A 25060-nucleotide genomic window follows, 5' to 3' on the forward strand; every position below is an offset into this window, starting at 1 on the left:
CTTCAGCAACGTATCTGGTAAGAAGTTGCTCCGGCCAAGGTCAAAGAGGTTGCTGCCTGTGTTCTCCTCTAGGATTTTGGTGGTTTCCTGTCTCCCATTTAGGTGAGAAGTCTTTGATCTTCTCATTTGAATTTATTTTTGTGTATGAAAGTGGTCCAGTTTCATTCTTCTGCCTGTTGCTGTCCAGTTCTCTCAACACCATTTGTTGAGGAGACTGTCTTTTTTTTTTTTTTTTCCATTGGATATTCTTTCTTGCTTTGTTGAAGATTAGCTGGCCATATAGTTGTGGGTCCATTTCTTGGTTCTCTATTCTGTTCCATTGATCTATGTGTCTGTTTTTGTGCCAGTACCATACTGTCTTGATGATTATAGCTTTGTAATACAGCTTGAAGTCCAGAATTGTGATGCTTCCAGTTTTGTTTTTCCTTTTCAGGATAGTTTTGGCTATTTGGGGTCTTTTGTGCTTCCATAAAAATTTTAGGTCTGTTTGTTCTAGCTCTGTAAAAATTGCTGGTGGTATTTTGTTAGGGATTGCATTAAACGTGTAGATTGCTTTGAGTAGAACAGACACTTTAACAATGTTTGCTCCACCAATCTGTGAACAGGGAATGCTTTTCTATTTCTTTGTGTCCTCTTCAATTTCTTGCATAAGCATTTCATAGTTTTCAGAGTACAGATCTTTTACCTCTTTGGTTATGTTTATTCCTAGGTAACTTATTGTTTTTGATGCAGTGGCAAATGGGATTGATTCCTTGATTTCTTTTTCTCCTGCTTTGTTATTGGTGTATAGAAATGCAACAGATTTCTGCATGTTAATTTTATATCTTACAACTTTACTGAATTCATGTATTAGTTCTAGCAGTTTGTGGAGACTTTTGGGTTTCCTATAGAGTATCATGTGTCTGTGAAGAGTGAAAGTTTGCCTTCTTCCTTGCCAATTTGGAGGCCTTTTATTTCTTTTGTTGTCTATTGCTGAGGCAGGACTTCCAGTACTGTGTTGAACAACAGTGGGAAGAGTGGACATCCTGGTCCTGTTCCTGACCTTAGGGAGGAAGCTCTCAGTTTTTCCCCGTTGAGGATGATATTAGTTGTGGGTCATTAATATATGGCCTTTATGGTGTTCAGGTATTTTCCTTCTACACATATTTTCTTGAGGGTTCTTTTTTTTTTTTTTTTTTATCAAAAAAGAATGTTGTATTTTGTCAAATGTTTTTTCTGCATCTATTGGCAGGATCATGTGGTTCTTACCCTTTTATTAATGTGATGTATCACGTTGATTGATTTGTGAATGTTGAACCAGCCCTGCAGCCCAGGAATAAACTCCACTTGATCATGGTGAATAATTCTTTTAACATATTGTTGGATTTCATTTACTAGTATCTTGTCGAGAATTCCGCATGCACGTTTATCAGGGAATTTGGTCTGCAATTCTCCTTTTTAGTGTGGGGTCTTTGTCTGGTTTCAGAATCAAGGTAATCCAGGCCTCAGAATGAGCTTGGAAGTTTTCCTTCCATTTCTAGTTTTTGGAACAGTTTGTGAAGAATAGGTATTAACTCTTCCTTAAATGTCTGGTAGAATTCCCCTAGGAAGCCATCTGGCCCAGGTCTCTTGTTTGTTGGAAGATTTTTGATTTCTGATTTAATTTCTCTGCTGGATGTACATCTGTTGAGATTTTCTATTTCTTCCTATTTCAGTTTTGTTAGTTTGTCCATTTCTTCCAAATTGCCGTTTGTTGGTTGGCATATAATTTTTCATAGTATTCTTTTGTAATTGTTTGTATTTCTGCAGTGTTAGTTGTGATCTCTCCTCTTTAACTCATGATTTTATCAATTTTGGTCCTTTCTCTTTTCTTTTTGATAAGTCTGGCTAGGGGCCTATCAATTTTGTTAATTCATGCAAATAATCAGCTCTTCGTTTTATCGATTTATTCTACTGGATTTGTTGTTTTGTTTTTATGTCATTTATTTCTGCTTTAATCTTATTTCTCTTTTTCTGCTGGCTTTGGGCTTTTTTTTCTGCTCCTTTTCTAGCTCCATTTGGTGTAAGCTTAGGTTGTGTATTGGGAACCTTTCTTGCATCTTTTTTTTTTTTTTTTTTTTTATTTTATTTTTGGGACAGAGAGAGACAGGGCATGAACGGGGGAGGGGCAGAGAGAGAGGGAGACACAGAATCGGAAACAGGCTCCAGGCTCCGAGCCATCAGCCCAGAGCCTGACGCGGGGCTCGAACCCACAGACCGCGAGATCGTGACCTGGCTGAAGTCGGACGCTTAACCAACTGCGCCACCCAGGCGCCCCTCTTGCATCTTTAAATAGGCCTGACTTGCAATATACTTCCCTCTTAAGACTGCCTTTGCTGCAAATGGTTTGGATTGTCATGTTTTCATTTTCATTGGCTTCCATGTATTTTTTAATTTCTTCTTTAATTTACTGGGTAACCTTTCATTCTTTAGTAGGATGATCTTTAACTTCCATGCATTTGAGGGCTTTCCAAATTTTTTCTTGTGGTTGATTTCAAGTTTCATAGCATTGTGGTCTGAAAATATGCATGGTATGATCTTGATCTTTTTATACTTGTTGAGGGCTGACTTGTAACCCAGTATGTATGTGATCTATTCTGGAGAATGTTCCATGTGTACTTGAGAAGAATGTGTATTCTGTTGCTTTAGGCTTTAGGATGAAATTTTCTGAATATAACTGTTAAGTCCATCTGGTCCAGTGTGTCATTCAAAGCCATTGTTTTCTTGTTGGTTTTCTGCTTAGAGGATCTGCCCATTGTTGTAAGTGGGGTGCTAAAGTTCTCAACGATTATTGCATTTTTATCATTCAATTATATTTGCTATTAATTGATTTATATATTTTGGTGTTCAAGTTGGGGGTATAAATACTTAGAATTGTTGGATCTTGATGGATACACCCCTTAATTATGATATAATGCCCTTCTTTATCTCTTGTTACAGTCTTTGTTTTAAAATCGACTTGTCTGGTTTATGTATGGCTACTCTGGCTTTCATTTGACATCTATTAACATAATAGAGGGTTTTCCATCCCCTCATTTTCAATCTGCAGGTGTCTTTAGGTCTAAAATGTAGGTAGCATATAGATGGATCTTGTTTTGTGGGTTTTTTAAAATACATTCTGATACCCTATGTCTTTTGATTGGAGTATTTAGTCCATTTACATGCATAGTGATTATCGAAATGATATGAATTTAGTGCCATTGTGTTACCTGTAGAGTTGGTGTTTCTGATGATGTTCTTTGGTCCTCTCAAGTCTCTTCTTGCTTTGTTGCTTTGGTCTTTTTTTCTTCCTCCACTCAGAATCCCCCTTAAAATTTCTTGCAGGGCTGGTTTAGTCGTCATGAACTCCTTTTTGTTTGTCTGGAAAACTTTTTATCTTTCCTTCTATTAGAATGATCGCCGTGATGGATAAAGAATTCTTGGCTGCATATTTTTCCCATTCAGCACGTTGAATATTTCCTGCCACTCCCTTCTGGCCTGCCAAGTTTCCATGGACAGGTCTGCTGCTAACGTTATATGCCTACCTTTGTAGGTTAAGCATATTTTGTCCCTAGCTGCTTTCAGAATTCTCTCTTTATCTTTATATTTTGCAAGTTTCACTTTGATATGTCATGGTGTTGACCTGTTTTTGCTGATTTTGAGGGAAGTTTTCTGTGCCTCTTGGACTTGAATGCCTGTTCCCTACCCATATTATAGTAGTTCTCAGCTATAATTAGTTCAAATAAACCTTCTGCCCCCTTTTCCTGCTCTTGTTCTGAGACTCCTATGACACCAATATTGCTTCACTTTATGGAATCACTAATTTCCCTTGCTCTACCCTTGTAATCTAATAGTTTTCTTTCTTTCTTCTTTTCAACTTTATTACTTTCTATAATTTTATCCTCTACATCACCTCTTTTTTCCTCTGCTGCTTTAGTCCTTGTTTTGACTATATCCACTCAGTTTTGCATCTCAGTTACAGGCTAACTAGTTTTTATTTCAGCCTGACTAGTTTTTGGGCCTTTTATCTCTGCAGCAAGTGTGTCTCTTGTGTCTGATATGCTTTTTTCAAGCCCAGCTAGTAGCCTTAGGACCGTTATTCTAAATTCTTGTTTGGATATATTGCATCTATCTGTTTTGAGCAAATCCTTGGCTGTGATTTCTTCTTGACCTTTCTTATGGGAAGAATTCCTCCATCTTGTCATTTTGGCTAAGTTTCTGTCTTTTGCATGTTTTGAAATCTTGTTGTGTTTCCTGCAACTGAGAGTACTACTATATTAAAAAGGGATCATACACTGCCAAGGGCCTGGCACTTCAGGAAGTGTCTCTGGTGTGTGCTGTGTGCACTCTGCTGTTGTGTTTTGGCTGCTCTTTCTCACTGGTCAGTCCTCTGCAGAGCTCCTCCTTGCTTGCAGTGGGGAGTTTTTGGAACTTTAACTAGGTATGCTTTGATTTGTTTGTTGAAAGAAGCCTAGAAAAAAAAAAAGGAAAAAAACCTGACCAGAAAAAAAGAAAAAGAAAACAACAACAACAAAACAAGAAGGCAATCAAAAAACTCTAAGTCTGATTCCAAGGAAAAAGAAGAAAAAAGAAAGAAAAAGAAGCCTGATTCCCCCCTTCCACCCCCCAGTCCGAGAGAGAGAGAGAGAGAAGAAATTGAAAACAAACAAACAAAAGCTATAGGCCTGGTTTCCAAAGGAAAAGGAAGAAGAGACTAAGTCTGGTCCTATTTCCACCAGAACTGCAGGTGACACTTTGAAGCACTCTATGATCAGCACATTTTGTCCATGTGGGGTGCTGTGCTCATCTTCTGGAGGAGGGGCCCACTGGGCTGGCCCAGAGTCAGTTCTGCCTCAGTAAATGAGCAGTTGCCAGGCACAGGGTGGAAGAGTTTGGTGTAAGTGCGTCCCACCTCCTCTGGGGGCCACTGTGTTGCTCTCTCAAGTCCCACCGTGTTGATGTTAAGGGAGAAATAGTGCCACCTCACTGTCTCATCCCTGGACAGGGGATCTCACAACGCTGCTGTTCAGTAAGCTCTCACAGAATGACGGGGACAGTCAGCATGCCCTACAGCACAGCTCTCCTGCATTTTATCTTTAGTGCGTGGCTGGGTTTCAAAACTCGAAATCTTAAAGCACCCAGCACCACAGACCTACCCCCTCCTCCAAAGTAGAGACTCTCCATGCTGTGTCTGGTGTCCTTTGTCCCAGAAAAACAGTCCTACACCTGTGCAGCGCATGGAATCTATAATGTGGTACCACAAAAAGTAGCAACCAGGTTATCTGCCGTCTGTGCACCATTCTTTTCCCTGCTGATGAAAGGTATCTTGCTGGTGCCTGCAGGGTCTTTTGTCCTTGGAGAGGACAAATGTACTGCAGGAAGGGGAATATTCTCTCTCAGTGTGACCCTGAGATTTCTACACCATGCTATGCACTCTGTGGCCAGTGCCCTCCTTCTCTCCAAGGGCGTGTACCATAGCTTCTCTCCAGAGAAAGTCACGCACTTCCAAAACCTCAGAGTTTGAGCTCCACACACTGTTTGCAAAACACCTGTGGCACTCAATACCTCTTGCTTCCCAGTTCGTGGTCCAGAGAGGTTTTTCTCTCATGTGAACTTGGTGCCACACTCTCTCAACCCCACTCTCTTTCTCTCCCTTTTGTCTCTCTATTGAAAGAGTTCCTTCCCCCCTTCATGACACCACCTTTTTTTTCTTTCCCCCAATTCACTTCCATGCAACTCACCACACTGTCTTCCTCCAACAGTGGAGATCCTTCTGTCAGTCTTCAGACCAATTTCCTGGGTGTTCCAAGTGATCTGACCTCAATACCAGCTGTGTTTGAGGGACAAGGGAAGCCCAAGGTCCCCTTACTTCTGCACCATCTTAACTCTTGCCCCCAATTTGTGACTTCTTTGAAACTGGAAATTTGTGCCTCCTTATCCCTTTCATCTATTTCACCCATCCTCAATCCCTGTCCCCTTTGACAGCCACCAATTTGTTCTCTGTATATGTGAGTCTATTTCTGTTTGTTTGGTTCTGTTTTTTTTTTTTTAATTCCACATATAAGTTAAATCATATGGTATATGTCTTTCTCTGACTTATTTCATTTAGCATCTTGCCCTCTACGTCCATCCATGTTGCATGAATGGCAAGACTTCATTCTTTCTCATAGCTGAATAATATTCTATTGTGTTTATATACCACACCATCTTTATCCATTCATCTATGGATGGACACCATGGTTGCTTCCACATCTTGTCTATTGTAAATAATGCTGCAATAAACATAGAGGTGCCTATATCTTTTTGAATTAGTGTTTTCATTTCTGTTGGGTTAATACCTAGCAGTAGAATTACTGTATCTTTTTTGTTAATAAATGGACTCCTATCACATTTATTATTCTTGCTTTTTATTTTTATTTTTTAAAAATGTTTTATTTATTTTTAAGAGAGAGAGAGCAGAAGCAGGGGAGGGGCAGAGAGAGAAGGCTGAAGAGAGAGAAGGCAGAGAGAGATATCTGAAGCAGGCTCCAGACTCTGAACTGTCAGCACAGAGCCCGATGTGGGGCTTAAACCCATGAACCTTGAGATCATGACCTGAGCCAAAGTTAGATGCTTAACTGACTGAGCCACTCATGTGCCCCTACTGTGTCTGTTTTTAATTGTCTAAGGAACCTCCATGCTGTTTTCCATAGAGGCTGTATCAATTTACATTCTGACCAACAGTTACACAAGGGTTCCCTTTTCTCCACACCCTTGCTATTTGTCATTCTGAGTAGTGTGAGGTGGTATCTTATTGTGGTTTTGATTTATATTTCCTGATGATTAGTGACGTTGAGTACCTTTTCATGTAGGTGTTGGCCACCTGTATGTCTTTGGAAAAATGTCTATTCAGATACTCTGCCCTTTTTTTTTTATTGGATTGTTTGTGATTTTGTTGTTTGCTATTAAGTTGTCTGTGCTGTTCATATACTTTGGATATTAATCCCTTATCAGATATGTAATTTGCAAATATTTTCTCCCATTTAATAGTTTTTGTTGGTGGTTTCCTTGCTGTGCACAAGCTTTTCAGAGTGAGGTTTATTAGATTCAAATTTGTAATCTATTTCAAATTGAGTTTTGTGAGTAGTGTAAGATGGGCTCCAATGTCATTCTTTTGCATGTGGCTGTCCAGTTTTTCTAATACCATATATTAAAGAGACTGCCCTTTCCTCATTGTATATTTTTGGCTCCTTTGTTGTGATTTAATTGACCATATATCCATGGATTTATGGCTGGGTTTTCTGTTCTGTTGATCTATGTGTCTCTTGTTATGCCAATACCTTAATATTTGATTATGTAGTTTTATAATACAATTTGAAATTGGGAAGCATAGTGCCCCTAGCTTTGCTCTTCTTACTCAAGATTGCTCTGGCTATTAATTTCTTTTGTGGTTCCATATAAATTTTAGTATTGCTTCCTCTATTTCTGTGAAAAATGCCATTGGAATTCTGTTAAGGATTGCATTTTTTTTAAGGTTTTTAAATGTTTATTTATTTTCAGAAAGAGAGAGAAGGCATGAGAGGGGGTTGGGCAGAGAGAGACGGAGAGAGAGAGAATCTCAAGCAGGCCCCATGCTGTCAGCTCAGAGCCTAATGTGGGTCTCATATTCACAAACCATGAGATCATGACCTGAGCTGAAATCAGGTCGGATGCTCAACTGACTGAGCCACCCAGGCACCCCCAAAGATCGCATTAAATATGCACATTACTTGTGGTAGTATAAACATTTTAAAAATATTTGTTCTCCCAACCTATGAGCATGGAATATCTTTCCGTTTGTTTGTGTCATCTTTAACTTCATTCATCAGTGTTTTATAGTTTTCAGAGTACAGGTGTTTCTCCTCCTTGGTTAGGTTTCTTCCTGGGTATTCTTTTTTTGGTGCAATTGTAATTGAGATTGTTTCCTTAATTTCTCTTTCTGCTACTTTATTATTAGTGTACAGAAATGCAACAGATTTCTGTATGTTGATTTTGTGTCCTGTGACTTGACTGAATTCATTTATCTGTTCTACTAGTTTCTTAATGGAATCTTTAGGATTCTTTCTATACAGTATCATATTATCTGCAAATAGTGACAGTTGTACTTTTTCCTTATCAATTTGGATGACTTTTATTCCTTTATCTTGTGTGATTGCTGTGACTAGGACTTCCAATACTATGTTGAATAAAAATGGTGAGAGGTGGACATCCTTGTCTTGTTCTCATTCTTAGGGGAAAAAGTTCTCAGTTTTTCACTATTATGATGTTAGCTATAGGTTTTTCACATATGGCTTTTATCACGTTGAGATATGTTCCCTCTAAACCTTTGTCTGAGGGTTTCATCATAAATGGATGTTGCACTTTGTCAAATGCTTTTTTTGCATCTATTAAAATGATATGGTTCTTATTCTTCCTCTTATTGATGTGATGTATCACGTTGATTGATTTGCGAATATTGAATCACATTTTCATTCCAGGAATAAATCCTACCCTATCATGGTAAATGATTTTTTTAAATGTATTATTGGATTTGTTTTGCTAACATTTTGTTGAAGATTTTTTTAAAGTTTTGTATTTATTTTAAGAGAGAGTGTGAGAGAGCGAGAGAAAGCAGACATGTGAGCATGACTGGAGGAAGAGAGAATTCCAAGCAGGCTCTATGTGCTGAAAGCCTGATGTGCAACTCACACCCATGAACTGCGAGATCATGACCCTAGCCAAAATCAAGAATCAGTCACTTAACCAACTGAGCCCCACCCAGGCATCGCTTTGTTGAAGATTTTTACATTTGTTTATCAGAGACATTGGCCTGGAGTCCATGCTTGCTTGCTTGCTTGCTTGCTTTCTTCCTTTATTGTAGTATCTTTATCTGGCTTTTAATGCTGGCCTCATAGAATGAATTTGGAGACTTTCCTTCCTCTTCTATGTTTTGGAATAGTTGGAGAAGAATAGGTATTAACTCTTCTTTAAATGTTTGGTAGAATTCACTTGTGAAGCCATCCGGTTCTGAACTTTTGTTTAATGGGAGTTTTTTGATTACTGGTTAAATTTCTTTGCTGGTAATTGGTCTGTTCAAATTTTCTGTTTCTTCCTGATTTGGTTTCTTGAGCTATGTTTCTAGGAATTTACCTATTTCTTAGGTTATCCATTTTTTTGGCATGCAATTTTTATAATATTCTCTTATAATCCTTTGTATCTCTGTGGTATATTTTTTTCATTTCTGATTTTGTTTATTAGAGTCTCTCTCTCTCTCTGTCTCTCTCTTTCTCTCTCTCTCTTTGATGAGTCTGGCTAATTTTGTTGATCTTTTCAAATAACCAGCTCCTGGTATCATTGATCTGTTCTATTTGTTTCTATTTTATTTCTGCTCTACCCTTTATTTCCTTTCTTCTACTGGTTTGGGGTTTTGTTTGGTCATTTTCTAGCTCCATTAGGTGTAAGGTTAGGTTAAGATTTTTCTTGCATCTTGAGGCAGGCCTGTATTGCTATAAAATCTTCTCTTAGAACAACGGTTGTTGCATTCCAAAGATTCTGGATCATTATGTTTTCATTTTCAGTTGTCTCCATGTATTTTTTTATTTCCACTTTGATTTCTTGGTCGACCCACTTATTGTTTAGTAACAAGTTATTTAACTCCATACATTTGGGTTCTTTCCAGATATTTTCTGTGGTTAATTTCTAGTTTCATAGCATTGTGGCTGCTATGAAAAAATGCATAGTATGATTTCTATCTTTTTGAATTTGTTGTGACTTGTTTTGTGGCCTACTATGTGATCTCCCAGGAGAAATTTCCATGTTCACTTGAAAAGAATGTGTATTTTGGATGTTCTGGATATATTTGTTAGATGCATCTGGCCTGATAGGTCATTCAAAGCCACTGTTTCCTTGTTGATTTTCTGTTTGGTTGATTTATCCATTGATGTAAATGGGGTGCCTAAGTCCTCTACTATTATTGTATTAGTATCAGTTACTTCCCTTAGGCTTATGTATTTATGTATGTAAATACATAATGTATATATTTGTGTATATATATATATATATATATATATATTGCTTTATGTATTTTGGTACTTTCATGTTGGGTGCATAAAAACTTACAATTATTATATCTTCTTGTTGGACTGTTTCCTTTATTGTTAGGTAGGTCCTTCTTTGCCACTAGTCTTTGCTTTAAAGTCTATTTTGTTCAGTATAAATATTGTTACCCCACCTTTGTTTTCACTTCTATATGCATGATAAACATGTCCTTATTCCTCTCCTTTATTCTGTATGTGTCTTTAGGTCTGAAATGAGTCTCTTGCAGGCATCAGATAGATGGGTTTTGCTCTTTTTTTTTTTTTTTAACCATTCTGTAATCCACTGTTTTTTGATTAGTGTATTCAGTCCATTTACATTCAAAGTAATTATTATAGGTATGTACTTCTTGCCATTTGGTACTTGTTTTATGGTTATTTTTGTAGTTCTTTATTCTTCTCTTGCTCTCTGTTGTGGTTTGTTGGTTTTCTTTAGTGATTTGCTTGGGTTCCCTTCTCATTATTTTTTGCATATCTATTACCTGCTTTAGATTTGTGGTTGCCATTGGGTTTATGTATAATATCTTATGCATATAACAGTCTATATTAAGTTGATGGCTGTTTAAGTTTGAACCCATTCTAAAAGGATTCTAAATTTTTACCACCTCCTGCCATGTTTTATGTACATGATGCCATACTTTACATCATTCTATTTTGGGAACCTTGTGACTAATTTTTATTTATTGTTTATTTAAAAAAAATTTCCTTTTATTTAAATTTAAATTTTAGTTAGTTAACATACAGCGCAATATTGGTTTTGGGAGTAGAATTCAGTCATTCATCATTTACCTACAACACCCAGTGCTCATCATAACAAGTGCTCTCCTTAGTACCCATCACCCATCTAGCCCATCTCCCACCCACCTCCCTCCATCAACCCTCAGTTTGTGCTCTGTTGTTAAGAGTCTCTTGTCGTTTGTTTCCCTCTCTTCTCATCCTACTCCCTTCCCATATGCTCATCTGTTTTATTTCTTAAATTCCACATAAGAGTGAAATCATATGGTATTTGTGTTTCTTTGATTGACTTTTTTTGCTTAGCATAATACAGTCTAGCTCCATCCACGCCATGGCAAATGCAAGATTTCGTTCTTTTTGATGGCTGAGTAATATTCCATTCTATGTATATATCATATTTTCTTTATTCATCAGTCAATGGATATTTGGGCTCTCCATAGTTTGGCTATTGTTGATTATGCTGCTATAAACATTGGGGTACATGTACCCCTTTGAATCTGTATTTTTGTATCCTTTGGGTAAATACCTAATAGTGTGATTGCTGGATAGTAGAGTAGTTCTATTTTTAGTTTCTTGAGGAACCTCTATACTGTTCTCCAGAGTGGCTGCACCAGTTTGCATTCCCACCAACAGTGCAAGAGTTTTCTCCACATCCTTGCCAATCTGTTGTTTCTTATGTTGTTAATTTTAGCTGTTTTGACAGGTGTGAGGTGGTGTCTCATTGTGGTTTCAATTTGTGTTTCCCTGATGATGAGTGATGTTCAGTATCTTTTCATCCTTGACTGACTTTTATAGCTGGATTTAATTTTACTGCTTTGGTCCTTCCTACAGTTCTTCCTCTTGCTGATGGTCTTTCCTTTCCACTCAAAGAGTCCCCTTGAACATTTCTTCTAAGGCTGGCTTAGTGTGATGAATTCCTTCAACTTTTGTTTGGGACACTATTGATCTCTCCTCTATTCTGAATGGTACACTTCCTGGATAGAGTATTCTTGATTGGCAGAATTATTTTTCTTTCAGCATTTTGAATACATTGTGCCGTTCCCTTCTGGCCTGCAAAGTTTCTGGTGAAAAATCTGGTGACAGTCTTATGTCTTATTGGGGTTTCCTCATATGTAACAAGTTGTTTTTCTTGCTGCTTTTAAGATTCTCCCGTTTAACTTTTCACATTTGCATTATAATTCTGTTTATTGTTGTTGTTAAGTAGAACACAAATAATGCATTTAAGGATCTGAACTCAGACCACAAAAAAGGGAAAGAGAAAAAAGAGCAGAAAACAGAAAATAGAGGTAATAACCATTACCATGTGATTTATGTGGTAAATAACAGATTATCATGTTCAACCATGCAATTTTCCTTTGCTAGTCCAGCAATGCAAGTCTTACCATGAAGCTCACCGATGTCCTTGCATTCCAGGATGTAGTTGCATGCTTGCAGGGAGTTAGAGTTCCTGCCAGATGTCTGACTCTGAGAGGAGTTACTATGGCTAGAATCAGTTTTACTCTAAGATGGCAGAACTTCATATCCCAGTGCTTAACTTTTTTTTTTTTTTTTTTTGCCAAGATGATCTTTCCATTTCTCAGCAATATAACTTTTCACCAAGACTAATTTTGGAGCATCACTCACCATAATAAGCCATAATGATTTACTGCCTATTAATATCAATGAGGACATAGGCAGCCAGAAATTGGTGTGAAGGTTAATGGTGTGCTTGGAATGATTACTAGAGAAGTCTTTAAAATCTCCTTCACCTCAACTACTGTAGTCACACCACAGCGTTTGGTCTTTATCTCTTAACTTTAGCCTGCATGACATAGTTATAATTGTTTTGAAACTAGATGTTCTGTGTAGCCTAATAGGTTTACATTTTCAGCATCCACTGCTTGCCCCTCTACAGTTTCCATTACTAGGATCCATAGGAAAATTCACTCCATCCACAGCGATGATGGCCTTATGAAAGATGCACACACCCTGGTCATAAACGGCAGCTCCTTGTAGGCTTGGCTCTCAGACCACAGGTGGCAGTACTTGCTGAAGATGGGCCTGCAGCCCTCTGGACCTACCTGCACGTAAACTTGCAGAACGTAATGTGCTCTTGTTGGAAGTAATGGTGCAGATAGATGCATACGTGGCACAGGAAGAGAAGATCAGGGCTCTTGGGAGTGCCTAGCAGATCTTCAAACTGCTCATTGGCCAGGATGGCATTAGTCTGGTACTGTGATGCAAGTAGTTGGACATCTTGGTCATGCTCTAGGGCAGGGGCTTGCACAGAGGGATGGAGACAGGCTCACAGGCTGCAGGCCAGACTCAGGGATCCACAGCAGGCAGAGCACAGTTAGGGCCAGCAGCCCAGCTGAGCCCACGGTAGCATCCATCCTGGGCCAAGGCAGACTATGATTGTGGCAGGATGGGGCAGGATGCAACAGTGTCAAGGACTCTGAGAGGCCTGCTTCACTGTCTCCTCTCCTGCACTGTAGGTTTGGTCTGTCCATGAGAGGAGGTGAATTCAGGATCTTCTTATATTTGGAGCTGGAGTAAATGAGATGTTTTGAGTTCTATTAAGTTATGTGTCCGTAATCTAGGTTTCTCATTTTAGCATTGTCTTTTGAAAAAAACCAAAAACCAAGAGCAAAAAACACCATAATGTATTTACTCCCAAGGTAAATGGGACTGATTTCCTCCTGGACAGGAATAAATATGGAAAACACTACCTAAAAGTGAGCTTAAGAACCAGGACTGCCTAAGAAAATACATCCTAAGCCAGAGACACACAGCTGGACAAGAACTTAAGACAACTCTTTATGGATCCCTAACCACACACTTAAGCAACAGACAGGGTCTTCCAAAGCAACTAATGGCTGGGTATTAAACGAAAAAGGTGACCAATGTTAAAAACACATCACACAACTTGCTACTCCTCACTACCCTCTCATTCCCCCAAAGAACAATAAAAAAATAAGACTCCACACTCAGATAGCTAAACCTACAATTCTCAGAAATCATCAACTATTATAAATTACAAGTTTTCCATTGCCCTTTCTGCATATGTCTCTATTCTTTCCATTGGCCCTAGACCATTAGGCAGCTGGCTGTTTTTGACATCATTTCCCTTTCAAGGGTGCCTTTAAATCCAAGTTTGGTCATGTAACTAAAACCTGGCCAATCTGTATACTCCAGCCTGGTGGCCACAGGAAAATCTATGTGAACCAAGTTGATCCAAAGGCCCAAGCAATGGACATTTTTGTGTGAATTACTAGGAAATAGAGAAGCTCTCTTTCCATTGAGATTGCCAGGTAGAAGAACAATATGTGCTGGGAACTTCTGAGTGTCTTATGGGGAAGAAGGTGGTTACAGCAGTTAGCATATCTTCATAAACATGCACAAATATATACAGAGAGTAATGTAGTTCAATCTATCTCTCTGCCCAGTGGTTTGAGAAGAGTGGATTTTCTTGTCTGTATTTCCATTTTATTTATTTTTTAATTTGAAAGGAGAGAGAGAGAAAACACAAGCAGGGGAGAGGGGCAAAGGGAGAGCTAGAGGAGAATCCCAAGAAGGCTCCATGCTCAGCGCAGAGCCCGACATGGGGCTCAAGCCCGCAACTCTGGAATCATGACCTGAGCCAAAATCAAGAGTCAGATGCGCAACTGACTGAGCCACCCCAGACACCCCTATGTTTCCACTTTAGAAAGTAGTTAAGGATATACCTTTTTTGGAAGAGGTCTAAATATTAAGTTTAAAAAACTTCAAACTAGTAATTATTACAAAATATATTTAATTTCACTCTTTTCATTACCACAAAATTTTTAAAATACTAATATACAGACAAGAGCAAGTAAACTGGAAAAGAGGTAAAAATTGTATAAAAGACGAAGCTAAGCATAGGAATGTAGGAGCAGTGACACATATACACACTCAAATGAATTCAGAAAGCATATTCCATGTTAAAGTCTAAAGTCACCTTTTACTGGAGCCACATCTGGAAAGCTCCTTAAACCAAAGTTCTTACATGGGAAGCATCTTCCCAGACTTCTCTTAAAAAGCATTTCTCATAAAACAGCCCACACCAGAGACACAGTCCTAATCTAAACACAAGTCACAAATACCTCCCCTAGGCCCCATAGAACTTGGAAAAATTAATGAAAACTATGCACTACAGAAATGGAAAAGTGACACCTAGTGGCCACATGGCAGTTTTCCATTATGGCTTCCCTGCCTTGCCGGTAACTGCTTGGCAAATCTGAATTTCCAATTCCTGAGCCAAACAATGACCTACCTGAGTGGTAGATATCTCTTTAGAGCAGGATCTGAAATGACACTGCTAAACATGGTCTAATAACTAGGTAGTGGTTATTTCATTTACTGTGCCCAGACTCTACAGAAATTCCTCAAAAAATATGACTAATAAATATAGCCTTTCCCATTAAGAAACTGTAATGAAATACCTTAATCCCACTTACTTACCAAAAGCCTCTATGCTCTATTTTCCTTTCAATTTTTCAACAGATTTCCAAATTTAGTGACTACAATAGAGTGTCAACATACACCCCAAGTTTGATTTCAGGCTATCATCATCTAATAAAATATCTGATAGCATCTTCAGGTTCACTAGTTTCAAAAAAGTTTTAAATTTGACACATAGAGGTTCAGTTACTTGTACTAAATCAAGGATCAATAAACAATTGTTCCTTAAGCTATAGCAGTTAAAGGTAAATATCATAGTTATGGTATAACCTTTGGTCTACTTCAATAATATCCATTTAATAAAATGTTTTAGAGCAGCACTGTCCAATAGAAATATAATGTATGCCATACGTGTAATTTAAAATTTTCTAGTAGCTACATTAAAAAAGTAAAAAGTAAAATGTTGATGTTTTATATAATTCAGTATATCCAAAATACTTGTCTAAGTGATCAGTATAAAACTGGTTTTTAAAATGTATTTTTTATATTTTATGGGGGGGGGGGGAATCCCAAGCAGGGGAGGGGTAGGGAGAGAGGGGAAAAAGAGGATCCCAAGCAGGCTCCATGCTGTCAGCGTAGAGCCCTACATGGGGCTCGAACTCACGAACTATAAGGTGATGACCTGAGCGAAAATTAAGAGTCAGATGCTTAACTGACTGAGTCACCCAGGTGCCCCTTTATATATTATTTTTAAATTTTATTTTTAGGAAGCTCTACGCCCAACATGGGGCTTGAACTCAACCCCAAGATCAAGAGTCACATGCTCCACTGGCTGAGCCAGCCAGGCATTCCATTATAAAATTGATAATGTGATATTTTGCATTCCCTTTTTTACACTAAGTGTATGAAATCTGGCATTTTACATTTAAAGCCTATCTCAATTTGCATTAGTGACATTTCCAGTGCTCAATAGCCACACATGGCCTGTGTCTATCATACTGGACTGCACAGTTCTAGAGTCTGACCCTAATACTCAAGTCCTGTAGATTAGAATCACAGAATCAGAACTGGAAGTAAACCTAGAGGTCAAGCCTCTTGTACAGACAAGGAGCCTGAGGTACAGAGTATTTAAATGGCTTATGTGAGGTCACACAGCTTAATTTAGGCTGAGTAGGCTCTTCAGCTTCTAGGCTCTTGTCCCACTCCACTCCATTATTGTAGGTAATTCTTAGAAAAAAAATTACTCTTTTTATGATTTCATTCAATGTACAGATGTTTGAAATTGCAGGAAATGCAGGAAATTAATGAATAGGAGAAAAATTCGTTATAGGGCAAACCATAAAAATATCACTCCTAACAACAATTCAACATAAATGCAACACACTTTGGAGAAAACACTAATCTTGGGAGAGCTACAGCTATCATACGCTGCATGGACTGGATTCTGGATCCAGGACAAGATCTACAGAAAAATACTAGAGTGGATTATTAAAGGATCAAAGCATTCAATTGGCTATCTGTCCACTGTTCTATGGAATAACCCTTCCTCTTGCAAAGAGGAAAAACTGTTACTATGCCAGGCAGCAATGGCCTGCTTCTAGAAATTCTGCCTCCCAGATCCTTGCATCATAAAGCCCCTCCACTTTCAAGGCCATCCAGCACAGTGACCCATCTTGCTACCACTGGCTGAGTTCAACTCTAGAGGCCACGCCCAACCTGCAATGGTTTAGCCCCACAAAAATGTTATGTCGGTAAGGCCTCTGACTTAAAGAACAGCAACTCATTCCTGCTTCTTCAGATGGAACCGTCATGCTTCGGCTGTTGCAAACCAAGGTCCTTCATCTCATAGGGTTTCTTTGGCTTATTCTAAACCTGAGTGTGTCTCAAGTTCCAGAACCAGGAGTGGGGCTGACCTTCTAAAATTGCTGGAATACTGTAAGTGCTGCAGGACACGGTGATACACCGTTGCCCACATGGCCACTGCAGCTGTCCCGCTTGAAGGGAACATGTGCTTTTGGCCTATTGCCTGTTGGTATGTTTGCCATTAACATGTCTGACAAAAGTTCTAACTTATTACGTACAGCCTAAAGAAATATGCAGAGTCAAAATAATGCTTTGTTTTGGTGAGAGGCTCTGAGGGAGATCTGTTGGAAGGTAGAGCACCACCTAGAGGAAGAAAACGGCATTGGATTCCCTACTGAGCCTCAGGCTTCTCCATTAGTTTCCTAGCCTATCTTACTTTCCATTCGTGGGGCACCAAAAAAAAAAAAAAAAAAAAAAAAAAAAAAAAAAAAATATATATATATATATATATATATATATATATATATATATATGGAAACACTGGGTAAACTAGAAAGAGCAATTAAAACATAAGATACAATGAAATTATGATCTTCAAAAAGGTAGATATACATGTATTATCTTAAATATTCTTCTTGTACTCAGTTTAAGCCACCTCAGTTACTAGTTAAAAAATGATCTCCGAATTTGTAATGATAGCTAGAAAATTGGTTTTTACATTCTTTCTCATTGCCTCATAGTTTCAAAATTATACTTAGCCTTTACATAACTACCTTTGGCTACAGGCAACAGTAACCATAATTGCCTAATCTAGAAGGCCACAGCTATTTCCTGGGTCAGTCAATTCATCATTTAACCAGCGAAACCAGTGCTTCCTCAAATGTGTATAAAGAAACTGGTTTATACACATTAAAGATTTCAAAAATACGAATTTAATTGTGACTTTACACAAGACATTTATCCTGCCTGGGCTTGTTTTTTTCCTCCATGGCTAATCCTTCACTAAGCACCTTTACTGCATCAAAAACTGGTTTTAGATATAATGAAAATCTTGATTGGTTATGTTAACAGTAATTCTTACATGCAAAGGTTAATTACCAAGAACTAGGACTAAGGTCTTCTGTAAGCAAAGTTGGAACTCTCCCAGCTTTTCTTTTCTTTTTTTTTTTTTCCTGAGTTTTAAATAAATCATCTCACTTAAAGTCTATCTCAAGTGCTTCACTAAGCATAAATACCCTGTATCCAAGTCTACAACGACTGAATACTGTATTCATTACAATTATGAGCACCGATTATATCATTTCTTACATGTTCAAGTACTCGGTTTTCTTAAAATATTTAAGCCCTATTCTCAACTAAGGAAATACACAGGAAATGGTGATGTTCCAATTTACATAAATCTGCTATTATAAATCAATTATAAATGAATCTTAGACACAATATATTAAATTCCCCAAACTTAAAAATTGCATCAGAAAATAAAAACAAAACCAAAACAAAGTGTATGTGATATTCTTGGTTAGAAATATTTTAGCAAAAATACAGCAACTAGTGGGTTTTAAGCCATTTCACTGAGCCAAGGGGTCTGTAGGAAACACTGAGCCATTCTTTGTGAAGGGAAACCTCACATTTCCCCCATACTGCTGTGAAAGGTGCAAATCTATAAAAATTGGTAGACCATTAATAGGAATAAAAGATAAGAACAGTATCAATACAGAGCAGAAGATTGTACAGTTTTTTTTTTTTTTTTTTGTAAATGAAATGCTTTATCACATTCCTAATTTTTAGAGTTAGAAAATCAAATGCTAGAGTGTCCAGTGGATATCACTGATGTCCCCAGGGTCTCCCAGGCCCCCTTCTGCTTCAAAGTAATTCATGAAGGCAGCCATGGCTGTGTCGTCATTGTCACACAGGGCATCAAAATCCAGCTGGGCACCTTGGCCTATCAAATTAAAATACAGACTCATGTGAGTACATTTGGAGGTTAAAAGAGGAGTATCATTAAAAATGGCAAAGCAAGCAAAAAAAGAGATATAAATCAAGAAACAGAGTCTTAATTGTAGAGAACAAATTAATGGTTACCTGAGGGGAAGTAGGCAAGGGGACTGGTGAAATAGGTGATGGGGATTAAGGAGGGCACTTGCCATCATGAGGACAGGGTGATGTATGAAAGTGCTGAATCACTATATTGTACACATGAAACTAATGTAACACTGTATGTTAACTAACTTGAATTAAAAACTTGAAGAAAACTAAAAAGAAAGGCAAGGACACTATACAATGTAATTTTGAAGGCAAAACCTCTGTCTTAAATTGCAGAAGGCTGATACATTTTTAAATGGGTCACCTCTTTTTATAACAAGGTGCTGTCACAGAAATTGCACATAACTCACTTGATACACCTAAGTGAGCTAGTCTATGAATTTTCTAATAGAAAACGACAGTGGTAAAAGACAGTTGGAAGCTAGGGGCCAGAATTCATGCATGTGTATGTATAGAGCCTGGAAGGATAGATTTAACTTTAATCTGATGCCTTGTGAAAATGCCAAGGAAAAAATGCCTTGTATTTGTTTAATCTGAATGAGAAGATGGATACAAAAGCATCCTCTTCCAAAAATCTGAAAATGTTATAAAAGGGGAAATGCCCAGATTTTTATTGAAAAAGGAAATAAGAAACCATAGAAATGAGTTATAAGTTAGATACAAGGAAAAGGTTCTAGAGATTATAGGTTAACACACAGCTACAGATTAGCCAAAGTTTTCTAGAAATTTTTCAAAGTACAATACAATTTGAGATGATGAATATGTGGCTCTGCATGAAGCTGATGTTCGTTTTCTTTCAACTTCTTTGATTCTCTTTAACATACGTTTCTAGTAGATCAATGTTAGTTATGTATGGTATAAAACTGTATACTTGATTTGAGTCTGCATAAACATAGTTAAAATGAATAATTACATCTTAAACACTTCGTGATTGGTATCATTCAAAAGTTCTTATTCTTGGGAATGGACGTTTTTTCCCTAGATATAAGTACCTTAGTTTTACCTAAATGGCATGTATTAACGATACCCATAACTGATTCAGTTAATAACTGAACTTACAATGACAGGTGCATTAGGTAGCATACACCTTAAAGTCAAGAGTGTGATTTATTGCATTTAGGATTTTGAAAAAAATCTTAGTTTTAACTATTTGCTTCTCTAGAAGTCTCCTAAGTCTGAAAATATAATGATTAAGAAAGTATTAGGTAAACTAAGACAGTGGGTGGTTGCCAAAGAAAACCTACCAAGGAGTGGCTCGTGACTATGGGAAGGAACAGCACTGTGGTTTTGCCTTGGAGCCTCTGGCTCCCCTATTTCAGAAGGATTTCGTGGAATCGGCTCCTTATTTGACATCTGAAAAGACAGGATAATAAATAGTAAGGCTCCTACTTGAGTGAAATAATGACCTCTTAGCAATGGTCGGATGTGGGCCTGATGGCAGTGCCACCACTGCCATCATCAGTATGACAGCCTGCATCTGCCCAGTACTATGTGCCAGGACCCCACAAGCAGCCTCTCCTTTCGTGTCTCAAACGTTGTGAGGTCAGAAATCTGAGGGCTAAAGCTTGCCCAGAGTGTTGGGGCCATTATTCTAACCCATCCACCTGACGCCAGGGTCCACATTCTTTATAACAATAACTGAATGTACATGTTATAAGGACAAGTTTTGGATTAAGGAGGAAAAGCTTTTTTTTTAAAGAAAATGATCATAAAACTATCGCACATGAAACTACAATGGGAAATAGTGCTTTGGAGTGGGAAATGGATTAAACTAGAGGCTTTTACCAACAAGTTTTCATATTGTTGCAGAGTTACAAGCCAAACAATTGAATGTATTTAAAATTTTTTTTAATGTTTGTTTATTTTTGAGAGAGAGAGAGAGAGAGAGAGCAAGCAGGGGAGGGGCAGAGAGAGAGGGAGACAGAGAATCTGAAGCAGGCTCCAGGCTCTGAGCTATCAGCAAAGAGCCCAACACAGGGTTCGAACTCAGGAACCATGAGATCATGACCTGACCTGAGCCAAAGTCAGAGGCTTTGACTGACTAAGCCTCTTTAAAGCCTCTGGGTGGCTTTAAACTAACTAAGCCACACAGGCGCCCCACAATTCAATATTTAATGTAGCTTATCAATATACATCATTTACCAATATAATATTACTGACACTTTATTAGCCTGGCAATTGCCCTCCGATCACATCTCCTTTTCTCTTCTGCTGAAGTCACCACAGTCTTGAGTTTTATGTTGATTTTCTTGTTACTTTTATAATTTTAGCACCTATATAAATACCCTTAAGCAATGTATGGTTTCTTAAACCTTATTTTGAACACTCAATAAATGCAGTAATGCTCAGTGAAAAAAAATACTTCATTTACCTACACTTTCTTATTAAGTTGGTGAATTTGATCTATGAAATGTCTATATAATGCACACTACTTGGAGATTATGTTGGAATGCCGTAACTCCCTGCTTCTAGCTTATTGTCTGGCAAAAAAGGGGTACTTAATAAACATTTGCTAAATGTAGGAGTAAAACTTAAATACTAGACCGAAAGACTTAGGACATGTGTATAAAGACATTTTTTCAATTTCCGGTCAGATTTCTCTTATATTTTTATACCGCTTAGTTTATAGACCCACTTTAGATCTTTTTGTTGTCTGGGATACATTAGAATTATATTGTAGATGGCTCCTCCAGATATTTAGGACTACATTTAATCAATTTTGTAAACGTAACCATGCATTTCAAATAGCTAGTATATGTTAAATTGAATTAAATAGTAGCTTATAGTAATTTTTCTCCACACCATAAGGAGTACATTTAATCCACTGAATTAGAACCCATTAAAATAACATTAATAGCTACCATTTATTGGTCACAGGTTGTGTACCAGTCACTGTTAAGTTTTTGTTTGTTTTGGCATAAAATCACTTCATTTGCACAGCACTCCAAGAGTTCGGTGCTATTATTATCCCTACTTAACAGATGAGGAAATTGAGGCACAGAGTTTAAATAGCAAGCCTGTGGTTGCCCAGCAATAAATGTCTGAGTCACAACTCAGATCCAGATAGTATGCTGTCAGCCACTATTCTATGTTGCCTCTTAAAATCCATGGAAAGAGTTTATTCTTACAGGACAGCATCTTTTCTCAAAAGAAATATTTCATGAATATTAACACTTACCGTACTTACTTTCCTGTAGTTTATAGTGTGAGAATCTTTCATTAAATCTGCTGGCCTTGAGTCCTCAAGGGAGGAAGAAGACTGTAACCTTTAAAAAGTGACACATAAAATTTTTCTCTATGTTTAAGGTAATTTTCTCCTCCAAATGCATAATCTACTGATAAAAATACAGTGAAAAACAGGAGACTGAATGTCATGACAGTTTTCACAATTAGACTAATTTGTTCAGTGCCATACTTACTTTTTACTATGGGCCTCTGAAAAGTAGCCTGTGGTAAATAGAAACCTAAAACTCCGAGGGTAAGAGCTCTTAGGTAAGTCATGTTGCCTGTCTTAATATAGCATGTGGCAAGGTTTGAATAGTAATACAGTTCAAAATAGGCATTCACATAAAGAATCTGTTCCTTATCAGTTCCTTATAGACAACAGAGCTGAGAGTAAAGAAAGATTTCCTAACATCCCACAACCTTTATTTTAAGTGAAAAATGGTCACATTTTTACTACAATAAGTCATCCCCAGGTACAAAATCAATGAAACATAAAACAACGCAAACAAAATCATATGCTTTAGTCATAAATCTCTTCAAGACAATATGACAATATTAGTCTCTTCAAAACTGGGACAGTATCGTATAAAGTTAAGTGCTCGATTATGTGAAATTCATAATGGCATTAGCATAACTGTCTTTATTGTCAAAAAACTAGTTGACAAGAAATTATAGAGGAAGAAATTAAAACGCAGGAATGAAATGAATTAGGTATAAAACACAAGTGAAAAAAAAATCAGTGACCTGTCTTGGGGATTTTTCATAGGACAGCCCATGTAAATAGCTTTGCTGGTTTCTCATTCTATAGTTCATTATTTAAAACCACCACCTGTTCAATTAGCCTTAGGTTAAAGATACACCCCCATCCCTGGACTTCATTTCCACATTAATCTAAAATACAGCTTCATATTAGTCACCTGGGCAGAAACCTGCTATTTAAGTCCCTTCACCATGTGACCTCTCCTTGGTTAAAACTCCCCACTGCTCAGCAACCCAACTTCTCTCACAAACTCCTTGTTATGCTGAAACCATCGTGCTTTCTCCTACCTATCTCTATACATTGGCTGAGGTGCCCCCATGGATAAACACCCTCCCCACTGCTTCCTAGACATTCTAATGGTATTCAGCTGTCAATGGGTGCCTCAAGTTCCACTTCTCTTAAAGTGCCCTTCCAGCATCTATGGTCAAATGATTTTCAGCAGGGATCTAAAGACCATTCAATGGAGGAAAGGATAATCTTCAACTGATGACATGGGAAAACTGGATAGCTACATGAAGAAGAAAGTTGGACCCTACCCTATACCGTACACAAAATTAACTCAAAATGGACCAACACCTAAACATAAGACCTAAAATTATAAAACTCTTAGCAGAAAACAGGGGAAAAGCCTTATGACATTGACTTTGGTGATCATTTTTTAGATGGTGTCAAAACACCAAAACAAAACTGGGTCACATCAAAATTTAAAAATTTTGTATATCAAAGGAAACTATGAACAGAGTGAAAAGGCAACCCACGGAGAGGGGAAAAAATATTTACCAACCCTGTATCTGATAAGGGGTTATTATCCGGGATACATAAAGAACTCCTACAACTCAACAACCAACAGCCCGGTGAAAAACTGGGCAAAGGACCTGAATAAATAATTCTCCAAAGAAGGACTACAAGTGGCCAATAAGCACATGAAAAGATGTTCAAAATCACTAATCATTAGGGAAATACAAATCAAAACCACAACGAGCTACCACCTCGCACCCATCAAGAGAACTCTCAATGTACAGAAAATAACAAGTGTTGGCAAGGATGTGGAGAAACCAGAAAACTTGTGCACTGCTGGTAAGAGCGTACAATGGTACAACTGCTATGGAAAACAGAACGGTGGTTCCTCAAAAAATTTAAAATACAATCACCATATGATTCAGCAGTTCTACTTCTGGGTGCATATGCAAAAGAATTGAAAGCAGGGACTAGAACAGATACTTGTATACCCACATTCATAATAGCCACAAGGTGGAAGCAACACAGGGATCCACAGATTAATGCATAAAGAAAATGTGGCATATATATACGGTGAAATATTATTCAGCCTTACAAGGAAGTTCTGACACATGCTGCAACCTGCTTAAACCTTGAAGGCATTATGCTAAGTGAAAGAAATCATTCACAAAAGGACGAATAATTATATGATTCATTCAGAAGAGCTACTTAGAGCAGTCAAATTCATGGAGAGAGAAAGTAGAATGGTGGTTGCCAGGGGCTCAGGGAAGAGGGAAATGGGAAGTTGTTGTTTAATGGGAGTTTCAGTTTTGCAAGGTAAAAGGTCCTAGAGATGGATAGTGGTGGTGATTACATGACAATGCAAATGTACTTAATGCTACTCAACTATAAATTTAGGAATGTTAAGCTTTTTATGTTTTGCCACAATTAAAAAAGAAAATGCTTTTTGCTGATAAAATTGTTTTCAGCATTTAAGCCATTTAGTTGTAAAATCTTACATCTAGAAGGAAACCTGGATCCTATAGTGAAACTCAGTATAGGATTAAATGCCAAGAATGTACGAATTACACACTCAAGCATTTAATAATATACTATATAGTACTTTCAGTTTTACATATTAAGTGTTAAGAGATTTATGATCAAAGTGTATGATGGGTCATATGCATATTCTTGTGCATATGTTTCATAATACTTTCAATTCTTAAAAGTATATAGCACATTGCAAGTATTCAATATTCAATAAAATTGGGCAGACAGTAGCCACATG

General features: G+C 37.6%; 1 protein-coding gene and 1 pseudogene across 11 annotated transcripts in view; both read right to left on the minus strand.

Moving 5' to 3' along the window:
* Positions 1–11010: 11010 nt before the first annotated feature.
* On the minus strand, positions 11011–14402 carry LOC128775033 (secreted frizzled-related protein 3-like; annotated as a pseudogene).
* Positions 14403–17936: 3534 nt separating this feature from the next.
* Positions 17937–25060, minus strand: part of BMAL2 (basic helix-loop-helix ARNT like 2) — a 122881-nt gene continuing 115757 nt past the window's right edge. For 8 of the 11 annotated variants that reach the window (XM_019452290.2, XM_019452293.2, XM_019452297.2 and 5 more), the window contains 3 exons: positions 22249–22336; positions 20315–20423; positions 17937–18969 (listed from right to left, as the gene is read on the minus strand). In XM_019452290.2, the coding sequence (XP_019307835.2) occupies positions 18833–18969; positions 20315–20423; positions 22249–22336 (334 nt within the window). In that variant the 3' untranslated portion in view covers positions 17937–18832. The remainder of the gene's footprint in view (positions 18970–20314; positions 20424–22248; positions 22337–25060) is intronic. The other 3 variants (XM_019452294.2, XM_019452291.2, XM_053894879.1) reach the window with 2 other exon arrangements.

Source organism: Panthera pardus, unplaced genomic scaffold (genome assembly GCF_024362965.1).
Source record: "Panthera pardus isolate Hobbes unplaced genomic scaffold, ASM2436296v1 HiC_scaffold_6, whole genome shotgun sequence".
Lineage (NCBI taxonomy): Eukaryota > Metazoa > Chordata > Mammalia > Carnivora > Felidae > Panthera > Panthera pardus.